This window comes from Pleurodeles waltl, chromosome 2_1 (assembly GCF_031143425.1).
Source record: "Pleurodeles waltl isolate 20211129_DDA chromosome 2_1, aPleWal1.hap1.20221129, whole genome shotgun sequence".
Classification (NCBI taxonomy): Eukaryota; Metazoa; Chordata; class Amphibia; order Caudata; family Salamandridae; genus Pleurodeles; species Pleurodeles waltl.
In genome coordinates this window covers 32,749,342-32,775,267 of record NC_090438.1, presented here as the reverse complement: position 1 = coordinate 32,775,267, position 25,926 = coordinate 32,749,342, and the positions used below count along the sequence as shown (strand labels likewise).

Genomic DNA, 25,926 nt, shown 5'->3' with positions numbered 1-25,926 from the left:
CCAGAACTCTATCTAAGGTGTTGGTTCTGGTTTTGACCAGTCAGTGCCCACACTAGGAGTTGGTAGGTTCTTCAGGGGCACCTCTAAGGTGCACTTTAATTACATGTAGTAATTAATCCATCACTAGATTCAGTGCGGGTTTATTAACATAAGATGTTTGATACCAAACATCCCTATGGTCAGTGAAGCCATCATGTAGCTGGGGAACTCGTAATGACCAGTGTCCAGCACGTATACTTAAAATGGCTTCACTGTTCACTTACTATGTCTGAGAATCGACAAAGACATATCAGGGGCATAACTTCTCAGGCATATATGCCCGCATATGTAATATAAAGCACCTTTCCTTTAGGGCTGGAAGGCATACCAGAGGGATGACTTAAATATATTGCATGCAGTGTAAAGGGGACAGGGCACACAGGTTGTGGCCATGTCGTGGTTTCATTTTAGGTCTGCACCAAGACACACAGCCTGCGGAAACAGCTGTAGCTAAAGGTCTGCCAATTGGGAAAAACAATTGTGCTGTTTTAGGAAAAGAGATCTGGCACTGGGGACTTGTTTAGCAGGGACACAGTGAATTTTCAGTCACAGTTGCATCAGAAACCACACAAATGGGGAAGAGGGGTCACCATGTCAAGAGGTACTTCCCTACACCATACTTTGGTGGAACAATTTAAAGGGCATATTTAAATGGCTTATTCCAGCTTGACTAAGTCAGTCGCATAAGCCCTGATGTCAAAAGTTGGAATGATCATGTGCATTACATGAGTCACTGTAAAGTTCAATGCCTTCTGCATTGCAAAACCTCTCTGATGCACTATTTTGCATTCTTGAGCATCGATCCGCATCAGTCGGCCAGCAGTGCTAGTAAACAGAATCAAAAACGGAAAGGGGGAAAAACAACTTAAGGTGGAGTCCTTGTCCCTTTGTATTGTGCATTTCAGTACACATGATCTTGACTCCTATGCTGCAACCATTAAACTAAAACATCACCCTTGAGGAAAAACATCTTTAAATAATGCAAATCCAGCACCAGATTGCACTGGCTGAATACAAAAATACAACACAGCACAATGAGACAAGCATGCAGGGTGAGGGGTACAGTCACTGTGATATTTAACACCACCAGAGTGATAAACACGTTTAAGGGGAAGGCTATGTGGTTGAGCTCAAGCAGGAAACCTCAACTTTACTTAGTAAGGTGTACAGATAGAAAAAGACCACTGCATTTTACAGAACAGCATCAAAGTCCTTACCATTTCGATAAGTAAAACTCATAAAACTTGACAGGGCAGCGGAGGGGATTCATTCGATTCTCACGTTGCTCTAGAATCGGTATCTCGTCATCTCGCTTTCGCTTTGATCCGCTTTCTGCAAAAGAGGAAAAGAAAGTGGTGACATAATCAACAACTGCACAGAACATGTGATGTATGGGAGTGGCCAAGGAACACAAGAGCAATTAAGTCATAAAGACAGTGTCAGTGCACAGTCAGAGTTTTTTACAACTGTGAGGCAGTTATGCTTCAAGGACAGGACACGTGCAGAAGGAATTCCACTGAATAAATGTGGGAAAAGGTGAATGTGGAGGGAGTAATGGTGTGGATTAATATGGACTTTTTCCAATATATACCTGCTCAATAAGCAAATTGTTGTCATGGGAAGCATGGCTAAATTCATAAGCACTGAATGAGTTTGCATCAGTGTGAGATTTCAGTTTATTACTCATTTGTTTTTTACACATCGGGAAATACGCAACAGCACACAGATTTAGGGCAACCAAGTGGCAACTTAGCAAAAGTTGCACTCCTCAACAAGTTACATTATTTTGGACTTGGGCATCAAGTCGAGCTTAATGTAACGAGTTGTCGGATACCTTACAATGCCATCTTTAGCAGTCCCAGTCAGATGTTAGCAGGGTTGCGATGGAAGTCTGCCACTCTACCTTGAAAATGGGACGACTAGCCTTTTCTACCGTAAAAACGACAACTGTGGGTTTTTACTGCTGGAACTTAAAAACACATGCCCACTTTATCATGTGAAGCACCCTGCCTTAAGAGGGAGGACTTGGCTTTGTTATGACTTTAAACTGCAAAGTCGAGTTGGCATCTAAAACTGCACTTCCAGTATGCAGAGGCAGACTAGGAGCTATGCTTTACTTCTGTTGCACCCCAACAATCAGGGCTGCAGTCCCTGGGGGAACCCTCCAGCGTACATGCCTTAGGTAGCCAGGTACCATATACTAAAAACTTACAAATTAGCTTATGCAAATTGGGTATAAACCAATCAAACATGCAGTTTAAGGCCACGGCACTGGCACCGAGGTTTGATTTGCAGCTTCAGTAACTGAGCAGAAAAAGCAGCAGCATCACTCAAACATGGCGGTGACCACACAAAAAAGAGACTTTTCCTTACAGTATCCTACACAGATCAATCAATGACCTGTCAGAGCTGTTGAACGTTCTCCTTTTAGCAGTGTGGTGGACCCTCATGCCAGCAGCACGCATTTGTTTGCTATACTTGTGGAGGTGTTAAGGATGACTACATTCCAAGAACTTCTCAAATGTCACCACTATTACATATCTGTATTTAAAAACAATATGTCCAGTGCTGGAGCTCTATCCTTTTCTTACAAGCCTTTGAGGAACAGCTGTGAACACGGATGGGTTAAAAGATGTAAAATTTTCAAAGGCGCTATCAGATATGGCTCAAGAGGTATTGAGCTTCTCACCTTATGCAGTCCTATGCAGTAGTCTAGCAAAAATGACAAAAGAGTGTCTTTATGGACTTTCCTTAGGGATCCTAGGGGTTGTTGCTCCTTTTGTCAAGGCTTCAGAGAAAGGGATCTCCATTAGGGGACACTGTACTTCTCTCTTGTCTTCTCTATGCGGAGTATGTCCTTTAACAGCCCCTTGAAGCAGCAGTGCATTCCAAATCTCTGTAGGTACTGCGGTATGGTGCAACACTGCCACGAAACCACCTGTGGAACTGGTCACACCCCCACTTGCACAGTCATAGGCATTAGTGGAGGAGGACTATTAGCTGCCATGGTGCAACTCAGTTTTTAAGGCAACCAGAGACCCACTGGCAGAGAATCCTCAAAATGAGTTGTCTCAACCCTCTTTCTAGGGGTGCTGCGCAGTCAAGGGACCTGTACGTTTCCTTGGCGTATCAGCAGGTGTCAGACGGACTTACTGCTCTTCAGCTAAACTTCTGCAGTTCTCTGTAAAAGAGCCTCTCTTGAGAGCAAGAGAAAAATCTTTGAGCATGTCGCGACCCTGAAAACTGCAAGTGCGCAGAAGCCCAGGTAGATCTGATGCACAATCTATGGTTCAAAGTTAAGTATCAGATGAGGGAGAACTCCTTCGCCCTGACTGAGAATGCCAGCGTCCTCACAAAGGCAAAGGTGGGGGCATGTATGAAGATGATCTGTTGGATGTTGACAATCTGCCTCACTAAGTTTTATGCCTTGACACAGTAAGAGGTGAACATAACACCAGTACCCAATATGGCTGGATAATATGTACTAGACCATCACACCGGATTTTATTCTTTCAGGAGGTTTCGGATGGCACCATTGAGAAGCATCATCCTTTGAAGGGGAGAAGCAGGGGTGTCCAAGGATGGTAAGGGACACTCTCGCCACACAGCTTTCTTGCTTTGTGATCTTCAAGAGTTATTCTAGATATCCGGAGGCAAAAATTATCACACTGCATTGTTTTACATTATGAATGACCGATATAGGATGGAGAGGCTGTGATATCACCTGACAGACGCACAAATGACATTCACTCACTGACAGGAAGTGAGCAATACTGCAACATTGCAGGGATATCACAGGGACACGGTATGGGACATGTTATGGCTGAAAACACAGAGTGCTTAAGGCCGATATGCAAAAACAGACTAAAGCATGGAGGCCATTTAGTTAATAAACTATGAATTTTATTTAGCTTAAAAAAAATAAAGCTCTAAAACAGCTGCGTTAAATTAGATAAAGCAGGGTGAAGTGGCTGAATTAACAGGCGGGATGAGAGCACATGGTGAGCACCAAAACCCCTCCCCCAATTTCCAAGCAATTTTAACCTCTATCCAAAATGAAGGGAATCCTAGCCAACTCCCTCCGCGCTTTCGCACGCCTAACACCAGCCCTTTTTTTGATTACAACTTCTTTGAAATATTTTCTTCACACCGTAAAGGAATATGCACTTGCAGACTTAGTTGGGTCAGGATATAGGAACGACTTAGGTTGCTGGGGAGCAGCAGAGTTCAGGACTGGCACAAAAATGGCATGAGGTGTAACAGAGGAAGACAGCCTATAGGAAAGTGGATTATTGTGTGGTAGTGAGACCACCCATGTAATAATGCCACAATCTTTATCAGGTCCAGTTAGATTATTTAATACAAACTTTAGCTGAGTCCTGGGTGGCTGTGGCACAGAGCAGTCAGGCTTAATCAAAGGTGTAAAGCATTTTGAAGTACAAAAACAAAGTAAGAATTACAACCCAATAAATATCCAGCACATTTCTAGTTTTGGACATCAAAAGGACAAGATTCTACTGAGGGGCACCAAAGAGATGAATTTTTAAAGGTACATAAAATGACTTTAATTAAGTCTTTAGATGCTATAAATTGTTGCAAGTGGTTTGTATTCAATGAGCTAAACAAGTCTGTTAAACCTCTCTTGAACTAGCCACAATGGGTCGAGTGCCAGCCACAGGGACCACTGTAGTAATGTAGTGATATTAGGGTCTTCAGTGCACTTTTCTCCCTTTAACGAGGTCCAGTCAAGAAGTGGTCCTGATGCTGTGGCGCAGAATGCTGAAAACACCACAAGAGATGCTGCAGAGATGTGGTGAGTGTTCTTGAGGCCGCCTGGTATCTGTGAGCATCGGGGGTAGACTCTGCCTTAAGTCTTGGTCTCAGATGGTGCTTTTGGGAGGGCAGCGAAGTGCAGGTCTCCTGACTCCAGCACTTCAACGGCTGCTTGTAGGTGAGTTTCTTTCTTGGAGGGCTACTAGAGTCCACAATGGCCACGAGTCACACAGACTTGGGGACACCTCAGACAAGTCAGAACTCTGTCTCCCAGCAAGCACTTCGGCACGAAGTGGCAGCAGGTGTTCCTGAGCACCTGGGTCTTCAGAAGTGCAAGATTCCTTCAGGTTTTGTGACCCTGGCGGTGAAGAGGGAGCTACCCAACTAACCCTTGGAGTCACGTCTTCGGCCTGCCACCAGTGGAGTTCATTTCTACAGGCACAGTCCTGTCTGTGGACCCTCTGGTGCAGCCGCGCAGTCTAGTCTTTTGTGCAGCCTCTCTTTGCTGGGTCCAGGAAGCAGCAGGGCAGCCCTTCTTCCGCCTTCTTTCCAGGTCAGCAATGTTCAGAGGCCTGGGGTGCCACTTTTATGCCATTTTGCATTTGTAGGAGGAGAGGATTCCCTAGCCAATGGAGCAACGGGTCCTGCAAGGCAACTCTTCCCACTTTACATCACCTTCTAGGGGCTTGGCCACCAAACAATCCCAGGATACCCATTTCAATCAGAATCGAAGATGGTGAATGCCTTTGTCCCCTGTGAGAAGCTCTGGGAACACCCGTGGGAAGTACCCAGTATAATGATAACTGCAACAGATTTCCTCCCTCTGGAGACACGCCAGCCTCTCTGCCTACAAAAAGGAGCGGGAAGGTTAAGGTGTCACCAACATTTGCTTCACTGAGGTGTTAGTCTCTTTGTAGCTGGATCATCACTCGGGAGCCGCCCCACAGCTTCTCCCACCAACAGTTCTTTGTTACCGGTTCTTGGGAGCGCTTTTGCAATTTGGTGTTTTCACAGGAACATGCCCTTGTTAATGCTTAGCATGCTGTCTGGGGCACTACCAAGGCCTTCTCCATGGGTATCTTCTTTACATTGGAAAGGAAGGTTTTAACCTTTTTTAGTTGCCAGACTATCCTGCAGTGGCTCACCTGGAGTCACGTTTTCACCTTGTCAACATAGTGGCGCCACAATACACAAATGCAGTCCACTAGTTCCATTTAACTTACTAGCCCTTGGTGTCCCTTGTACCATATACTATGGACTGATGAGTAAGTTAAATATATTAATGAGCTGTTCGCCAATTGCACAAATACTTTGGGGGACCAGAGGACATGCATTGGGGCCTCGACAGCAGAGACCAGTGCACTTCAGAGTCGAAAACCAGCAGCATCAGTTCAAAAACGTGCGGGTGGTCATACCGAAAGAGGCACTTTGCCACAAGCACTATGATCCTGGAAGTGTCTGTTAGTATGTCAGTGTGTTCCTGGCAGTACTCACTGTTCAGTAGTGTATTTCTGCAGTGTCCAGCGCCATGATCCTGGAAGCGTCCTCTAGTATATGAATGTGTTTCTGGGAGAACTCACCGTCTAGCAGCATATTTCTGCAGTGTCTAGCACTATGATCCCGGAAGAGTCAGTATGTCAATGTGTTCCTGGCAGAACTCACCGTCTACCAGTGTATTTCTGGATGTGGCCCACATCACGGTATCTATTTACAAGCGGATCACAGACATTCAGGGTTGTGTTACAGGCACTACCCCCACAGTCAGAATGCACCTGTCAGTAGCACATACTACAAACGTGAGCTCCTAGGATGTCCCTACCTCGTCCTTTTCTCTGCCGGGCTGGTGGGTAGTATCGAACGCTGAGCAGCTTGATGGTGCCACGGCTAGTGCTGCATTTACGGGATTGACATACAACATTAGTGAATGACAGCTGCATGTGTTCCTCCGGGGTCCGCAACCCAAAGTACTTTGTATTGAAGAACATGAGTGTGTTGAGGAGGACAAAGGGTGAATATACCCCAAGTTGCTTGCAGTCCCACAGGTGCTCCTCTTCCACCCGTGAGAACAACAGACCTGAAAAGCAAACAAATAATTCACTATCTCAGATTGAGTAGCACTAGAAACAGCATGACATGCAAAGGACAACCACCCCAATTCTATTCCTTGCGCCTGTTCTCTTCCCGACAGTTCTGTATACCAGCAACCTCCATTGTGAGCACTCCCCATGCATGGTGAAGAGGATAACCTCTCCCCTACACTCACTACGTGAGACAGTCCCAACAAGGCTAGTAGGATCAACTCTTCTGAAAACCCACCCTTCCCGTCTTCCGTCTCCCTTTCTGGGCTTTGTAAACCCCATGATCAACGTGCACGGTCTACAGTCCATGTAATGTATAAACAAAGTCCCTCTCTCTACCCATATCAGCTGAAGCCACCTCAAGGCCTCTGTTCTCCTCTAGGAGTGATCATTCACACAATGCTCTTACTGCGCGTCGGGGCGTTGGCATGCCAGGTGGCCAGTAACTTGTTCAGCTCCTGGACGAAGGACAGGTAGAAGTGGTCTGTGAAGATGTTGACCATGCGGTTGCTGTCTAAGAGATACTGGGGTGAAAAAAACAGAAGTTACACAGTGATGGTACTGAATTTATAATATGGCTGTGTCCCAGTCACACAGACACCTTACTCCATCACACAACCACTCTTCCACTCCAAACAGGTTACAAAAAGCAGCAATGCACACACCTACATCGCAGCGGCTTCCCTTTAACACCCTGATGTTATAGTACTCGAAAGAAAACATGGTTCAAGTTGACCGATAACAACTAACATTACATCAATGGCCACGTCTGGATAACATTTGGCCCATCTACTAGAAAAGTTCCCAGTCCAGCATGGCAAAGCAAAAAACCATCTGTGAGCGTCCTTAAAAACAAGTTTTCCACCACATGCTTCTCCCTCCCCCACCCCTCAGCACACTGATGTCAGGATCAACAGAATCCAGTTGGAAACTAAACACCTTTCGAACCATCGAAAAACAAGTGATTTATCTTCACCTTCTTGAAGGGGGGCCCATGCACCTGCCACACTGTTCATATGTGTAGCAGAAGTCAATGTAAAGAACACGATCGCAGATCAAGGGGCTCTACAAAGCTTCATTTATTTGCCAGCATCTGCCACAGGATTGGGGAAGGCCAAGGGGACATTCTTCTGTTATGGTGCATATGAAACTGATAAAGAGAAATGGTATCTCTGCACAGGTTTATTCTGAGCACCAGTAGCCAGATCCCCTTAGCCCTGGCGGCTCAAACTACAAACAGCTCTAGACCTCAAGAAAATGACCCCATTACATAATTAAGACAATTCGCTGACTTCTATGAAGCATGGATGTTGATAAAACTCTTCAATCCATTACTATTTTTCATCTGTAAATGCAGCATTACCTTTAACCTGCCCCTCGCAGCAAAGCCATCCACAACTCTGCTTCAACGCCTTGTCACAATGGAGCAAGAGTCGCATCACTGCCTCAGTCTTCGCCAATGCCAGACAGAATTACTTAAAATCCCCAACTTGACTCTGCCTTATCAACAGACACACCACACTGATTCTGGGAAACATGTCTGCATGTGATCCGACCCTCCCATAGCTCAACAATGGCTTCCTGCACACCCCAGGTATCGTTTGGGATACCTGTGGATCCGCTGCTGCCTTTCACACAAGTGCATCTATGAAAAAGACATTAACTACCGCTCTCCCACTTCAAGGAAACTGATTAAGCAAAGCCAAAGAATAAGGTCACAGAGCAGGGCGCACTACACTGGTTTACTTGCATGCTATAGTAGACAATCGACTTCAATGTTATTCCGCGGTTCAGGGACCTGAATTCTAGGGCAAATGGGAAAAGCACATGCCTTAGAGAAACCCAAAGGACATGTCTTCTAACCTTCCGTCCCCACTTCGCCTGCAAGAATGAACAAAGTAGCTGAGCGGTGGTCAGTGCTTCATACATTACTGCATATCAATATTATTCTGGCTTGAGTCCTCTGCACTGCTTCGAAACACTAACATCCCGCTCTTTTCTTTCCAAGCAGCAAACTCTAATGGTTTGCTTTGCTATGGGTCATTGAGGCTCTGCTCTGATGGCTGGAAGTAGGACAGCGTCCAGGACCTAAGGAAGTTTAGATGCCCACCAGAGGCATTGCTCAAGAGCAGATTTACCAACTACCAAGACTATCTACTCTTGATTCATGTGGTTTTAGCAGCTGTTGCACATCTGTAATATGGAGAAGTAGGCAGATACTACAAGCAAACCTACTTTGTATACACAATGCAGCCGTCCTGAAGTATCCGACACTTTAACAGGTGTAAACACAGCATCCTCCCAAGGGTTCTGCTGATAGCTGCCATACAATACGATATCGGAGGACACTAGACTCGACTGTACGCCTTGAGAAAGGTGCTACGCATGACTACAGAATGGAAGCAAGCGCTCTCACAGTTTATCAGCTGTCAGCCTATTGCTTTGCAAGCACAGGATGACACTTCAATGCGGGATAACAGCCAACACGTGTTTTGTTCTATGGACTTTGTCGACGCTTCACTTATACATATATATGTAAGTAGGTTTATTGCTCAATTAAGTAAAACGGATACAAAATGTTGCCTTTTATAGAGCTTAAAATAGATAAAAGCTTTAAGTACTTTTAAACAGTTGTGTTCAATAATCAGTTGTGCATATTCAGATTGGTGAAAATCAGGATTGAAAGTTTCACAAAACAAGATTGTTTTAAAACGAACATTTCACAAAGAGGATTGTTCTAAAAGGTCTTCTGAATTTAAACAATAACTCAGCACGTCCTTGCGGTCCCTCTTTTGAGGAAGACTGGTTTTAGCAGCTTTTGTCTCTTCACTGGCACCAGTGAAACAGCATAAAGGATGGGCTATTGTTTCCTGGAGATAGAAATAACGTCTACAATAATATGAATCATGCAAATACATGGTCCAAGCCTCCTATAAATGTTCATTCTGAATATCTGGAATCTCATCCGGATAATGTACTTCCGAGTTACCTACTTCATTTTATTCTGTCAGTAAGTTTATTTTGTGTGTTCTTCATATGAGTCACAAAGTATAGCTGGTTTACTAGCTAGTTGGTTCTTAGTAAAAAGTGTAATTCTGAGTGGGTGGTTATTTTTGGCTATTAATCAGTAATATGTGTGGAAAATGTCACTTACCCAGTGTACATCTGTTTGTGGCATTAGTCGCTGCAGATTCACATGCTGTGCACAGTCCGCCGTCTGGTGTTGGGCTCGGAGTGTTACAAGTTGTTTTCTTCGAAGAAGTCTTTTCGAGTCACGAGACCGAGGGACTCCTCCTACTTTGGTTCCATTGCGCATGGGCGTCGACTCCATCTTAGATTGTTTTTCCCCGCAGAGGGTGAGGTAGGAGTTGTGTATGCTAATAATAGTGCCCATGCAATGGAATAAATACGTATGTACAAAATGAAGGTTTAATGTAATATATTTACAAATGTACAAATGTTTTAAGATCTACTTCTAAACGGCTACAGGCTGCCGGGGAGGCGGGTGGGCGCATGTGAATCTGCAGCGACTCATGCCACGAACAGATGTACACGGGGTAAGTGACATTTTCCGTTCGGTGGCATGTGTAGCTGCAGATACACATGCTGTGCATAGACTAGTAAGCAGTTATCTCCCCAAAAGCGGTGGTTCAGCCTGTAGGAGTGGAAGTAGTTTGAAATAATGTTCTTAGTACAGCCTGACCTACTGTGGCTTGTTGTGCAGATAACACATCTACACAGTAGTGCTTGGTAAATGTATGAGGCGTAGACCATGTTGCTGCCTTACATATTTCGTTCATTGGGATATTTCCTAGAAAGGCCATGGTAGCACCTTTCTTTCTGGTTGAGTGTGCCTTTGGTGTAATAGGCAGCTCTCTCTTTGCTTTAAGATAGCAGGTTTGAATGCACCTAACTATCCATCTAGCAATGCCTTGTTTTGAAATTGGATTCCCTGTATGAGGTTTTTGAAAGGCAATAAATAGTTGTTTTGTCTTCCTAATTAGTTTTGTTCTGTCAATGTAGTACATTAGTGCCCTCTTGATGTCTAATGTATGTAGTGCTCTTTCGGCTATTGAATCTGGCTGTGGGAAGAACACTGGTAATTCTACTGTTTGATTTAAGTGGAACGGTGAGATAACTTTTGGTAAGAATTTTGGATTTGTTCTTAGAACTACTTTATTCTTGTGTATTTGAATAAATGGTTCTTGTATGGTAAACGCTTGAATTTCACTTACTCTTCTTAGAGATGTGATGGCAACGAGAAATGCAACTTTCCACGTTAAGTATTGCATTTCACAGGAATGCATGGGTTCGAAAGGTGGACCCATGAGCCTTGTTAAGACAATGTTGAGGTTCCATGAAGGAACAGGTGGTGTCCTTGGTGGTATAATTCTCTTTAGGCCTTCCATAAACGCTTTAATGACAGGTATTCTAAATAGGGAAGTTGAATGAGAAATCTGCAGGTAAGCAGATATTGCTGCGAGATGTATCTTTAGGGAAGAGAAAGCTAGATTTGATTTTTGCAAATGTAGTAAATATCCTACTACATGTTTTGGAGATGCATGCAATGGTTGAATTTGATTATGATGACAGTAACAAACAAATCTTTTCCATTTACTTGCATAGCAGTGTCTAGTGGAAGGTTTTCTAGCTTGTTTAATGACCTCCATACACTCTTGAGTGAGGCCTAAGTGTCCAAATTCTAGGATTTCAGGAGCCAAATTGCTAGATTCAGCAATGCAGGGTTTGGATGCCTGATCTGTTGTTTGTGTTGTGTTAACAGATCTGGTCTGTTGGGTAGTTTGACATGAGGTACTACCGACAGGTCTAGTAGTGTCGTATACCAAGGTTGTCTTGCCCATGTTGGTGCTATTAGAATGAGTTTGAGTTTGTTTTGACTCAATCTGTTTACTAGATATGGAAGGAGAGGGAGGGGGGAAAAGCGTACGCAAATATCCCCGACCAATTCATCCATAGAGCATTGCCTTGGGATTGGCGGTGTGGGTACCTGGATGCGAAGTTTTGGCATTTTGCGTTTTCTTTTGTTGCAAATAGATCTATTTGAGGTGTTCCCCAAATTTGAAAGCAAGTGTCTAGTATTTGGGGGTGAATTTCCCATTCGTGGACTTGTTGGTGATCTCGAGAGAGATTGTCTGCTAGCTGGTTCTGGATCCCTGGAATAAATTGTGCTATTAGGCGAATGTGGTTGTGAATTGCCCAATGCCATATTCTTTGCGTTAAGAGACACAACTGTGTCGAGTGTGTCCCCCGTTTGTTTAAATAATACATTGTCGTCATGTTGTCTGTTTTGACAAGAATGTATTTGTGGGTTATCATGGGTTGGAATGCTTTTAACGCTAGAAATACTGCTAACAGTTCTAGGTGATTTATGTGAAACTTTCTTTGATGTATGTCCCATTGTCCTTGGATGCTGTGTTGATTGAGGTGTGCCCCCCCACCCTGTCATGGAAGCATCCGTTGTTATAACATATGTTGGCACTGGGTCTTGGAAGGGCCGCCCTTTGGTTAAATTTGTACTGTTCCACCATAGAAGCGAGGTGTATGTTTGGCGGTCTATCAACACCAGATCTAGAAGTTGACCCTGTGCATGTGACCATTGTGATGCTAGGCACTGTTGTAATGGCCGCATGTGTAATCTTGCGTTTGGGACAATGGCTATGCATGAGGACATCATGCCTAGGAGTTTTAACACCAGCTTTGCATGTATCTTTTGTGTTGGATACATGGCCTGTATCACCTTGTGAAACGTTTGAACCCTTTGTGGACTTGGAGTGGCTATCCCTTTTGTTGTGTTGATTGTCGCTCCTAGGTATTGCTGTGTTTGACACGGCAAAAGGTGTGATTTTGCATAGTTGATGGAGAAACCCAGCTTGTAAAGGGTTTGTATAACATAATTTGTGTGATGTGAACACTTTGTTAGCGTGTTGGTCTTGATTAACCAGTCGTCTAAGTAAGGGAACACGAGTATTTGCTGCCTCCTGATATGTGCAGCTACTACTGCTAGACATTTTGTAAAGACTCTTGGCGCAGTTGTTATTCCGAATGGCAACACTTTGAATTGGTAATGTATTCCTTTGAATACGAACCTTAGGTATTTCCTGTGCGAGGGATGTATCGGTATGTGGAAATACGCATCTTTTAGATCTAATGTTGTCATGTAGTCTTGCTGTTTCAGCAGTGGGATGACGTCTTGTAATGTGACCATGTGAAAGTGGTCTGATTTGATGTAGGTGTTTAGTGTTCTGAGATCTAGTATTGGTCTTAAGAGTTTTGTCCTTTTTTGGTATTAGAAAGTACAGTGAGTAAACTCCTGTATTCTTTTGTGGACCTGGTACTAATTCTATTGCGTCTTTTTGCAGTAATGCTTGAACTTCTAGTCCTAGAAGGTCTATATGCTGTTTTGACATATTGTGTGTTTTCAGTGGGACGTTTGGAGGGAGTTGGAGAAATTCTATGCAATAACCATGTTGGATAATTGCTAAGACCCAAGTGTCTGTTGTTATTTCCTCCCAAGATTTGTAGAACTGGCTTAGTCTTCCCCCCACTGGTGTTGTGTGAAGGGGTTGTGTGACTTGTGAGTCACTGTTTATTTTGAGGGGTTTTGGGACCTTGAAATTTTCCCCGGTTTCTTGGGAATTGGCCCCCTCTGTATTGTCCCCGAAAGCCTCCCCTTTGGTATTGTCCCTGGTAGGTAGGTGGTCTTGTTTGTGAGGTGCTGGCTTCTGTGGGTTGACCTCGAAACCCTCCCCTAAAAGTTGTTTTACGAAATGTGCCAAATGTGCCTCTGCCCTGCGGGGAGTAGAGTGCGCCCATGGCTTTGGCTGTGTTTGTGTCCTTTTTTAATTTTTCAATTGCAGTGTCCACCTCCGGCCCAAACAATTGCTGTTCGTTAAACGGCATATTGAGCACAGCCTGTTGTATCTCAGATTTGAATCCAGATGTGCGCAGCCATGCGTGCCTCCTGATCGTGACTGCAGTGTTTATTGTTCTTGCAGCTGTATCCGCTGCATCCATGGCAGATCGTATCTGGTTGTTGGGAGATACTTTGTCCCTCTTCCACCACTTGTTGCGCTTGTTTTTGGAACTCTTTGGGGAGGTGTTCGATGAAATGTTGCATCTCATCCCAATGAGCCCTGTCGTATCTCGCTAGGAGTGCTTGCGAGTTGGCGATGCGCCACTGATTTGCCGCTTGTGCTGCAACCCTTTTTCCTGCTGCATCAAATTTGCGGCTCTCCTTGTCCGGAGGTGGTGCGTCGCCTGATGTATGCGAGTTGGCTCTCTTACGAGCTGCCCCCACAACTACAGAGTCCGGTGTCAGTTGTGATGTAATAAAAGCAGGGTCTGTGGGCGGTGCCTTGTATTTTTTCTCCACCCTTGGAGTTACGGCTCTGCTTTTAACTGGCTCTTGAAATATCGGTTTGGAGTGTCTTAGCATTCCTGGGAGCATGGGAAGGCTTTGATAATGGCTATGGGTGGATGACAGGGTGTTAAAGAGGAAGTCATCCTCAATAGGCTCCGAATGTAGCGACACATTATGGAATTGTGCTGCTCTAGCTACCACCTGTGCATATGATGTACTGTCCTCAGGTGGTGACGGTTTAGTTGGGTACGACTCTGGGCTATTGTCCGATACCGGGGCGTCGTAGAGGTCCCATGCATCTGGGTCATCCTGGCTCATTGTGGTATGAGCTGGGGAGTGTGTTAACGGTGGAGTTTGTGCCGGTGATGCATGAGTTGATGGTGGCGGCGAGGGTGGTGGAGTGACCTTTTTTACCACTTTTGCTTGTGGTTGCTTGTCTCCTTGCTGGAAGTCAAGTTTCCTCTTCCTTTTGATTGGGGGAAGAGTGCTGATCTTCCCTGTGTCCTTCTGAATAAAGATCCGCTTTTGTGTGTGGTCTGGCTCTAATGTTTGTAATTCCTCCTCAAACCTATGTTTTTTCAGTTGAGAGGACATTCCTTGTTCCTCTGAGTAGGAACCAGTTTTCGGTTCGGTTGCCGGGTGTTTCGGCACCGAAACCGTGTCTTTGGCTTTTCTCGGCTCCGAAAAGATCTTTTTCCGTTTCGGTGTCGTGCTGTCTCGGTGCCGACCACCTTCGGTGCCGCTGAGTTGAGCAACTTCGGTGCCGCTGTCTCGGTGTCGACCCCTTTCTGCACCACTCTCTCGGGCCCGAGATTGCTGCGTGCCTGTGTCTCGACCCGAGTCGGACGACTTGGACACGAGCTCGCCCTTTTTCAGTGCCAATGGACGGTCACCTACTTTCCGGGTTAAGCCATGGCCTGTTGGCGGTGGCGTTCCCTGGGCTTTGTCAGTCTTTTCGTGTGTTTTCTGTTTCGACGTCTTACTCACGGTTGGTTGATCTTCGACGTCGAATTCTTCGGAATCCGACTCGTGGATGGAGAAAGTTTCTTCTTCCTCCTCCTCGAACCGATGTTGTCCTGTCGGCGTGGACGCCATCTGCAACCTCCTGGCTCTTCGGTCTCTGAGCGTTTTTCTCGACCGAAACGCACGACAGGCTTCGCACGTATCCTCCTTGTGCTCGGGGGACAGGCACAAGTTACAGACCAAATGTTGATCCGTATACGGATACTTATTGTGGCATTTAGGACAGAATCGGAACGGGGTCCGTTCCATCAGTCTCGATGTTGCACACGGTTGGGCCGACCAGGCCCCGACGGGGGATCGAAATTACCCCGAAGGGCCACCAGAGCTCTTCAACGATCGGTGTCGATTTGTCCTAACTATCCCGATATCGAACGAAACAATACCGACAAATTTTTCCGAGATTCTGACTAACTTTCCGACCCGAAACACGGGCGAAAAGGAACACGTCCGAACCTGATGGTGGAAAAAAAAAAAACAATCTAAGATGGAGTCGACGCCCATGCGCAATGGAACCAAAGTAGGAGGAGTCCCTCGGTCTCGTGACTCGAAAAGACTTCTTCGAAGAAAACAACTTGTAACACTCCGAGCCCAACACCAGACGGCGGACTGTGCACAGCATGTGTATCTGCAGCTACACATGCCACCAAACACATATTTATCCTGATTGACAGCACAGACAATAAACATTACTCATCATTAATCATGTATACATATATGTGAAGCTTTGACAAAGCCCGTAGGATGGAACACGTGTTGGCTGTTATGCAGTACTGAAGGCTGTAACCAATAGGCTGGTAAGAGACACTCTCCAACAAAATAAACTGCCCGACGGTTTGTTTCCATTCTGGACTCACATGTTGCACTTTTATAAACTATAGCCATTCTTTTTCTTGCTCCAGTCACTGTCCAAGGAAGTGGAGATGAAAGAACTGCCCAGTGTAGTTCAAGCTTCCTTTTAGGTCCATGTAGGAAGTTGGCTCTGTATGCACTATTTCAAAGTAAGGAATAGTATGCACAGAGTCCAAGGGTTCCCCTTAGAGGTAAGATAGTGGCAAAAAGAGATAATACTAATGCTCTATTTTGTGGTAGTGTGGTCGAGCAGTAGGCTTATCAAAGGAGTAGTGTTAAGCATTTGTTGTACATACACACAGGCAATAAATGAGGAACACACACTCAGAGACAAATCCAGCCAATAGGTTTTGTTATAGAAAAATATTTTTTCTAAGTTTATTTTAAGAACCACAGGTTCAAATTCTACATGTAATATCTCATTTGAAAGGTATTGCAGGTAAGTACTTTAGGAACTTTGAATAATTACAGTAGCATATATACTTTTCACATAAAACACAAATAGCTGTTTTAAAAGTGGACACAGTGCAATTTTCACAGTTCCTGGGGAGGTAAAGTATTGTTAGTTTTAGCAGGTAAGTAAATTACCTACAAGGTTCAGTTTTGGGTCCAAGGTAGCCCACCGTTGGGGGTTCAGAGCAACCCCAAAGTTACAACACCAGCAGCTCAGGGCCGGTCAGGTGTAGAGGTCAAAGAGGTGCACAAAACACATAAGCTTCAATGGAGAGAAGGGGGTGCCCCGGTTCCAGTCTGCCAGCAGGTAAGTACCCGCGTCTTCGGAGGGCAGACAAGGGGGGGTTTTGTAGGGCACCGGGGGAGGGGGGGGGGGGGGGGGGGGGACACAAGTCCACACAAAAAGTACACCCTCAGCAGCGCGGGGGCGGCCGGGTGCAGTGTGCAAACAAGCGTCGGGTTCTCTGTAGGTTTCAATGGGAGACCAAGGGGTCTCTTCAACGGTGCAGGCAGGCAAGGGGGGGGCTCCTCGGGGTAGCCACCACCTGGGCAAGGGAGAGGGCCTCCTGGGGGTCACTCCTGCACAGAAGTTCCGATCCTTCAGGTGCTGGGGGCTGCGGGTGCAGGGTCTTTTCCAGCCGTCGGGAAATGGAGTTCAGACAGTCGAGGTCAGGGGGAGCCTGGGGATTCCCTCTGCAGGCGTCGCTGTGGGGGCTCAGGGGGGACAACTTTGGTTACTCACAGTTGTAGAGTCGCCGGAGGGTCCTCCCTGAAGCGTTGTTTCTCCACCAGTCGAGTCGGGGTCGCCGGGTGCAGTGTTGCAAGTCTCACGCTTCTTGCGGGGAGTTGCAGGGGTCTTTAAATCTGCTCCTTGTAACAAAGTTGCAGTTCTTTTGGAGCAGTCCCGCTGTCCTCAGGAGTTTCTTGTCTTTTTCGAAGCAGGGCAGTCCTCAGAGGATTCAGAGGTCGCTGGTCCCTTGGAAAGCGTCGCTGGAGCAGGTTTCTTTGGAAGGCAGGAGACAGGCCGGTAAGTCTGGGGCCAAAGCAGTTGGTGTCTTCTGTTCTTCCTCTGCAGGGGTTTTTCCGCTCAGCAGTCTTCTTCTTCTTGTAGTTTCAGGAATCTAAATTCTTAGGTTCAGGGAAGCCCTTAAATACTAAATTTAAGGGCGTGTTTAGGTCTGGGGGGTTAGTAGCCAATGGCTACAAGCCCTGAGGGTGAGTACACCCTCTTTGTGCCTCCTCCCAAGGGGAGGGGGTCACATCCCTAATCCTATTGGGGGAATCCTCCATCTGCAAGATGGAGGAATTCTAAAAGTTAGAGTCACTTCAGCTCAGGACACCTTAGGGGCTGTCCTGACTGGCCAGTAACTCCTCCTTGTTGTTTTCTTTGTTTCCTCCAGCCTTGCCGCCAAAAGTGGGGGCCGTGGCCGGAGGGGCGGGCAATTCCACTAAGCTGGAGTGTCCTGTGGTGCTGTGACAAAGGGGTGAGCCTTTGAGGCTCACCACCAGGTGTAACAGCTCCTGCCTGGGGGAGGTGTTAGCATCTCCACCCAGTGCAGGCTTTGTTACTGGCCTCAGAGTGCCAAAGGCACTCTCCCCATGGGGCCAGCAACATGTCTCTAGCGTGGCAGGCTGCTGGAACCAGTCAGCCTACACAGATAGTCGGTTAGGTTTCAGGGGGCACCTCTAAGGTGCCCTCTGGGGTGTATTTTACAATAAAATGTACACTGGCATCAGTGTGCATTTATTGTGCTGAGAAGTTTGATACCAAACTTCCCAGTTTTCAGTGTAGCCATTATGGTGCTGTGGAGTTCGTGTTTGACAGACTCCCAGACCATATACTCTTATGGCTACCCTGCACTTACAATGCCTAAGGTTTGGCTTAGACACTGTAGGGGCACAGTGCTCATGCACTGGTGCCCTCACCTATGGTATAGTGCACCCTGCCTTAGGGCTGGAAGGCCTGCTAGAGGGGTGTCTTACCTATACTGCATAGGCAGTGAGAGGCTGGCATGGCACCCTGAGGGGATTGCCATGTCGACTTACTCATTTTGTTCTCACTAGCACACACAAGCTGGCAAGCAGTGTGTCTGTGCTGAGTGAGGGGTCTCCAGGGTGGCATAAGACATGCTGCAGCCCTTAGAGACCTTCCCTGGCATCAGGGCCCTTGGTACCAGAGGTACCAGTTACAAGGGACTTACCTGGATGCCAGGGTGTGCCAATTGTGGATACAAAAGTACAGGTTAGGGAAAGAACACTGGTGCTGGGGCCTGGTTAGCAGGCCTCGGCACACTTTCAATTCAAAACATAGCATCAGCAAAGGCAAAAAGTCAGGGGGTAACCATGCCAAGGAGGCATTTCCTTACACAACCCCCCCCCACCCCAAACGAAAGAGGATGAGACTAACCTTTCCCAAGAGAGTCTTCATTTTCTAAGTGGAAGAACCTGGAAAGGCCATCTGCATTGGCATGGGCAGTCCCAGGTCTGTGTTCCACTATAAAGTCCATTCCCTGTAGGGAGATGGACCACCTCAACAGTTTTGGATTTTCACCTTTCATTTGCATCAGCCATCTGAGAGGTCTGTGGTCAGTTTGAACTACAAAGTGAGTACCAAAGAGGTATGGTCTCAGCTTCTTCATGGACCAAACCACAGCAAAGGCCTCCCTCTCAATGGCACTCCAACGCTGCTCCCTGGGGAGTAACCTCCTGCTAATGAAAGCAACAGGCTGGTCAAGGGGCCATCATCATTTGTTTGGGACAAAACTGCCCCTATCCCATGTTCAGAGGCATCTGTTTGCACAATGAATTGCTTGGAGTAATCTGGAGCTTTTAGAACTGGTGCTGTGCACATTGCTTGTTTCAGGGTGTCAAAGGCCTGTTGGCATTCTACAGTCCAGTTTACTTTCTTGGGCATTTTCTTGGAGGTCAATTCTGTGAGGGCTGTCACTATTGATCCATATCCCTTCACAAACCTCCTATAGTACCCAGTCAAGCCAAGGAATGCCCTGACTTGGGTCTGGGTTTTTGGAGCTGCCCAGTCCAGAATAGTCTGGATCTTAGGCTGGAGTGGCTGAACTTGGCCTCCACCTACAAGGTGTCCCAAGTAAACCACAGTTCCCTGCCCTATCTGGCATTTGGATGCCTTGATAGAGAGGCCTGCTGATTGCAGAGCCTTCAAAACCTTCTTCAGGTGGACCTAAAGACAGCAATATCATCAAGATAAGCTGCACTAAAGGATTCCAACCCAGCAAGGACTTGATTCACCAACCTTTGGAAGGTGGCAGGGGCATTCTTTAAATCAAAGGGCATAACAGTGAACTGATAATGCCCATCAGGTGTGGAGAATGCTGTTTTCTCTTTTGCTCCAGGTGCCATTTTGATTTGCCAGTACCCTGCTGTTAAGTCAAAGGTACTTAAGAATTTGGCAGCACCTAATTTGTCAATTAGCTCATCAGCTCTAGGTATGGGATGGGCATCTGTCTTGGTGACAGAATTAAGACCTCTGTAGTCCACACAAAACCTCATCTCTCTCTTTCCATCTTTGGTGTGAGGTTTGGGGACTAAGACCACTGGGCTAGCCCAGGGGCTGTCAGAGTGCTCAATTACTCCCAACTCCAGCATCTTGTGGACTTCCACTTTGATGCTTTCCTTAACTTGATCAGACTGTTTGAAGATTTTGTTTTTGACAGGCATGCTGTCTCCTGTGTCCACATCATGGGTACACAGGTGTGTCTGACCAGGGGTTAATGAGAAGAGCTCAGCAAACTGTTGCAGGACCTTCCTACAATCAGATTGCTGTTGGTCAGAGAGGGTGTCTGAATAGATCACTCCATCTACTGAGCCATCTTTAGGGTCTGATGAGAGGAGATCAGGGAGAGGTTCACTCTCAGCTTCCTGGTCCCCATCTGTCACCATCAACAGATTTACGTCAGCCCTGTCATGGAAGAGTTTTAGGCGGTTTACATGGATGACCCTCTTGGGGCTCCTACTTGTGCCTAGGTCCACCAGGTAGGTGACCTGACTCTTCTTTTCCAGGATTGGGTAAGGGCCACTCCATCTGTCCTGAAGTGCCCTGGGAGCCACAGGCTCCAGAACCCAAACTTTCTGCCCTGGTTGGAATTCAACCATTGCAGCCTTTTGGTCATACCAAAACTTCTGGAGCTGTTGGCTGGCCTCAAGGTTTTTACTTGCCTTTTCCATGTACTCTGCCATTCTTGAGCGAAGGCCAAGTACATAGTCCACTATGTCTTGTTTTGGCTCATGAAGAGGTCTCTCCCAGCCTTCTTTAACTAGAGCAAGTGGTCCCCTTACAGGGTGGCCAAACAGAAGTTCGAAGGGTGAGAACCCTACTCCCTTCTGAGGCACCTCTCTGTAAGCGAAAAGCAGACATGGCAGGAGGACATCCCATCTCCTTTTGAGTTTTTCTGGGAGCCCCATGATCATGCCCTTTAATGTCTTGTTGAATCTCTCAACAAGGCCATTAGTTTGTGGATGATATGGTGTAGTGAATTTATAAGTCACTCCACACTCATTCCACATGTGTTTTAGGTATGCTGACATGAAGTTGGTACCTCTGTCAGACACCACCTCCTTAGGGAAGCCCACTCTGGTAAAGATACCAATGAGGGCCTTGGCTACTGCAGGGGCAGTAGTCGACCTAAGGGGAATAGCTTCAGTATACCTAGTAGCATGATCCACTACTACTAGGATGTACATATTTCCTGAGGCTGTGGGAGGTTCTAGTGGACCAACTATGTCCACACCCACTCTTTCAAAGGGGACCCCACCACTGGAAGTGGAATGAGGGGGGCCTTTGGATGTCCACCTGTCTTACCACTGGCTTGACAGGTAGGACAGGAGAGGCAAAACTCCTTAACCTTCTGGGACATATTGGGCCAGTAGAAGTGGTTGACTAACCTCTCCCACGTCTTGGTTTGTCCCAAATGCCCAGCAAGGGGAATATCATGGGCTAAGGTCAGAATAAACTCTCTGAACTCCTGAGGCACTACCACTCTCCTAGGGGCACCAGGTTTGGGATCTCTTGCCTCAGTGTACAGGAGTCCATCTTCCCAATAGACCCTATGTGTTCCATTTTTCTTGCCTTTGGACTCTTCAGCAGCTTGCTGCCTAAGGCCTTCAAGAGAGGGACAGGTTTCTTGTTCCTTACACAACTCTTCCCTTGAGGGTCCCCCTGGGCCTAAGAGCTCAACCTGATAAGGTTCCAGCTCTAGAGGCTCAGTTCCCTCAGAGGGCAGAACTTCTTCCTGAGAAGAGAGGTTCTCTTTTTCTTGCTGTGTTGCAGCTGGTTTCCCAGCTGACTTTCCTTTTCTCTTGGTAGGCTGGGCCTTTCTTCCAGACTCCAGCTCTACTTTTTCACCCTGTGCCTTGCACTGTGCCCTTGTCTTGACACACACCAGTTCAGGGATACCCAGCATGGCTGCATGGGTGTTCAGTTCTACCTCAGCCCATGCTGAGGACTCCAGGTCATTTCCAAGCAAACAGTCTACTGGGATATTTGAGGAGACCACCACCTGTTTCAGGCCATTGACCCCTACCCATTCTAAAGTTACCATTGCCATGGGATGTACTTTAGTTTGATTGTCAGCATTGGTGACTGTATAGGTTTTTCCAGTCAGGTATTGGCAAGGGGAAACCAGTTTCTCTGTCACCATAGTGACACTGGCACCTGTATCCCTCAGGCCCTCTACACTTGTCCCATTAATTAAGAGCTGTTGCCTGTATTTTTGCATGTTAGGGGGCCAGGCAGCCAGTGTGGCTAAATCCACCCCACCCTCAGAGACTGATGTAGCTTCAGTGTGACACCTGATTTGCTCTGGGCACACTGTTGATCCCACTTGGAGACTAGCCATTCCAGTGTTACCTGGAGTGGAGTTTGAAGTGGTATTTTTCTTGGGACAGGCCTGGTCTCCAGTTTGGTGTCCAGACTGACTACAGCTACGACACCAGGCCTTTTTGGGATCAAAGTTTTTACCCTTGTACCCAGAATTGTTTTGTGAAGAGGCTCTGGGCCCACCCTCCTGTGCAGGTTTTTGGGGGCCTGTAGAAGACTCTTTAATATTTTTGTTTTTGGCTGTCTCACCACCCTTCCCCTGGGGAGGTTTTGTGACCCCTTTCTTTTAGTCACCCCCTGTGGAAGTTTTGGACACCCTTGTCTTGACCCAATGGTCCGCCTTCTTTCCCAATTCTTGGGGAGAAATTGGTCCTAGGTCCACCAGATGCTGATGCAGTTTATCATTGAAACAATTACTTAACAGGTGTTCTTTCACAAATAAATTGTACAGCCCATCATAATCACTTACACCACTGCCTTGAATCCAACCATCTAGTGTTTTTACTGAGTAGTCTACAAAGTCAACCCAGGTCTGGCTTGAGGATTTTTGAGCCCCCCTGAATCTAATCCTATACTCCTCAGTGGAGAATCCAAAGCCCTCAATCAGGGTACCCTTCATGAGGTCATAAGATTCTGCATCTTTTCCAGAGAGTGTGAGGAGTCTATCCCTACACTTTCCTGTGAACGTCTCCCAAAGGAGAGCACCCCAGTGAGATTTGTTCACTTTTCTGGTTACACAAGCCCTCTCAAAAGCTGTGAACCATTTGGTGATGTCATCACCATCTTCATATTTTGTTACAATCCCTTTAGGGATTTTCAACATGTCAGGAGAATCTCTGACCCTATTTATGTTGCTGCCACCATTGATGGGTCCTAGGCCCATCTCTTGTCTTTCCCTTTCTATGGCTAGGATCTGTCTTTCCAAAGCCAATCTTTTGGCCATCCTGGCTAACTGGATGTCCTCTTCACTGGAGTTATCCTCAGTGATTTCAGAGAGGTTGGTCCCTCCTGTGAGAGAGCCAGCATCTCTGACTATTATGCTTGGAGTCAGGGCTTGAGAGGCCCTGTCCTCCCTAGATAGGACTGGTAGGGGGGAATCACCCTCCAAGTCACTATCATCATCCTCTGTGTTGCCATCCTCAGAGGGGTTGGCTCTTTCAAACTCTGCCAACAGCTCCTGGAGCTGTAGTTTGGAAAGTCTGGAGCCCATTGCTATTTTCTTTATTTTACAGAGTGACCTTAGCTCTCTCATCTGGAGATGGAGGTAAGGTGTGGTGTCTAGTTCCACCACATTCACATCTGGATTAGACATTATGCTTTCTAAAAGTTGGAATACTTTTTAAGAATCTAAAACTGGTACTAGGTTCTAATCCAAACTTTTACCAAACTTTTAAACTCTAAAAGAAATGCTAACAGGGACTAACACAAGGCCCTAGCAGGACTTTAAAGAATTTAGAAAAATAGTTCAAATTGCAAAAATCAATTTCTAATGACAATTTTTGGAATTTGTCGTGTGATCAGGTATTGGCTGAGTAGTCCAGCAAAGTCTTGTACCCCACCGCTGATCCACCAATGTAGGAAGTTGGCTCTGTATGTGCTATTTCAAAGTAAGGAATAGCATGCACAGAGTCCAAGGGTTCCCCTTAGAGGTAAGATAGGGGCAAAAAGAGATAATACTAATGCTCTATTTTGTGGTAGTGTGGTCGAGCAGTAGGCTTATCCAAGGAGTAGTGTTAAGCATTTGTTGTACATACACACAGGCAATAAATGAGGAACACACACTCAGAGACAAATCCAGCCAATAGGTTTTGTTATAGAAAAATATATTTTCTTAGTTTATTTTAAGAACCACAGGTTCAAATTCTACATGTAATATCTCATTTGAAAGGTATTGCAGGTAAGTACTTTAGGAACTTTGAATCATTACATTAGCATGTATACTTTTTACATAAAACACAAATAGCTGTTTTAAAAGTGGACACGGTGCAATTTTCACAGTTCCTGGGGGAGGTAAAGTATTGTTAGTTTTAACAGGTAAGTAAGTCACTTACAGGTTTCAGTTTTTGGTCCAAGGTAGCCCACCGTTGGGGGTTCAGAGCAACCCCAAAGTCACCACACCAGCAGCTCAGGGCCGGTCAGGTGCAGAGGTCAAAGAGTTGCCCAAAACACATAGGCTTCAATGGAGAGAAGGGGGTGCCCCGGTTCCAGTCTGCCAGCAAGTAAATACCCTGCGTCTTCGGAGGGCAGACCAGGGGGGTTTTGTAGGGCACTGGGGGGGGGGGGGGGGGGGGGGACACGAGTCAGCACAAAAAGTACACCCTCAGTAGCGCGGGGGCGGCCGGGTGCAGTGTGCGGACACGCGCCGGGTTTCCAATAGTTTCCTATGGGAGACCAAGGGGTCTCTTCAGCGATGCAGGCAGGCAAGGGGGGGGCTCCTCGGGGTAGCCACCACCTGGGCAAGGGAGAGGGCCTCCTGGGGGTCACTCCTACACAGGAGTTCGGTTCCTTTAGGTGCTGGGTACAGGGTCTTTTCCAGCCGTCGGGAAATGGAGTTCAGGCAGTCGCGGTCAGGGGAGCCTCAGGATTCCCTCTGCAGGCGTCGCTGTGGGGGCTCAGGGGGGACAACTTTGGTTACTCACAGTCTTGGAGTCGCCGGAGGGTCCTCCCTGAGGTGTTGGTTCTCCACCAGTCGAGTCGGGGTCGCCGGGTGCAGTGTTGCAAGTCTCACGCTTCTTGCGGGGAGTTGCAGGGGTCTTTAAATCTGCTCATTGAAACAAAGTTGCAGTTCTTTTGGAGCAGTGCCGCTGTCCTCGGGAGTTTCTGGTCTTTCTTGAAGCAGGGCAGTCCTCAGAGGTCGCTGGTCCCTTGGAAAGCGTCGCTGGAGCAGGTTTCTTTGGAAGGCAGGAGACAGGCCGGTAGGTCTGGGGCCAAAGCAGTTGGTGTCTTCTGTTCTCCTTCTGCAGGGGTTTTCCAGCTCAGCAGTCCTCTTCTTCAGGTAAGTTGCAGGAATCTAAATCTTTAGGTTCAGGGAAGCCCTTAAATACTAAATTTAAGGCCGTGTTTAGGTCTGGGGGGTTAGTAGCCAATGGCTACTAGCCCTGAGGGTGAGTACACCCTCTTTGTGCCTCCTCCCAAGGGGAGGGGGTCACATCCCTAATCCTATTGGGGGAAATCCTCCATCTGCAAGATGGAGGATTTCTAAAAGTTAGAGTCACTTCAGCTCAGGACACCTTAGGGGCTGTCCTGACTGGCCAGTGACTCCTCCTTGTTTTTCTCATTATTTTCTCCGGCTCACCGCCAGGTGTTACAGCTCCTGCCTGGGGGAGGTGTTAGCATCTCCACCCAGTGCAGGCTTTGTTACTGGCCTCAGAGTGACAAAGGCACTCTCCCCATGGGGCCAGCAACATGTCTCTACGGTGGCAGGCTGCTGGAACCAGTCAGCCTACACAGATAGTTGGATACAGTTTCAGGGGGCACCT

The 25,926-nt window shown here is 46.8% G+C and overlaps 1 protein-coding gene across 5 annotated transcripts in view; it reads right to left on the bottom strand.

The window, feature by feature from the left end:
* The window catches only part of ZMYM3 (zinc finger MYM-type containing 3), a 451,376-nt gene that overhangs the window by 12,418 nt on the left and 413,032 nt on the right, over positions 1–25,926 (bottom strand). For all 5 annotated transcript variants that reach the window (XM_069209214.1, XM_069209211.1, XM_069209204.1 and 2 more), the window contains 3 exons: positions 7,300–7,414; positions 6,632–6,886; positions 1,257–1,371 (listed from right to left, as the gene is read on the bottom strand). In XM_069209214.1, the coding sequence (XP_069065315.1) occupies positions 1,257–1,371; positions 6,632–6,886; positions 7,300–7,414 (485 nt within the window). The remainder of the gene's footprint in view (positions 1–1,256; positions 1,372–6,631; positions 6,887–7,299; positions 7,415–25,926) is intronic.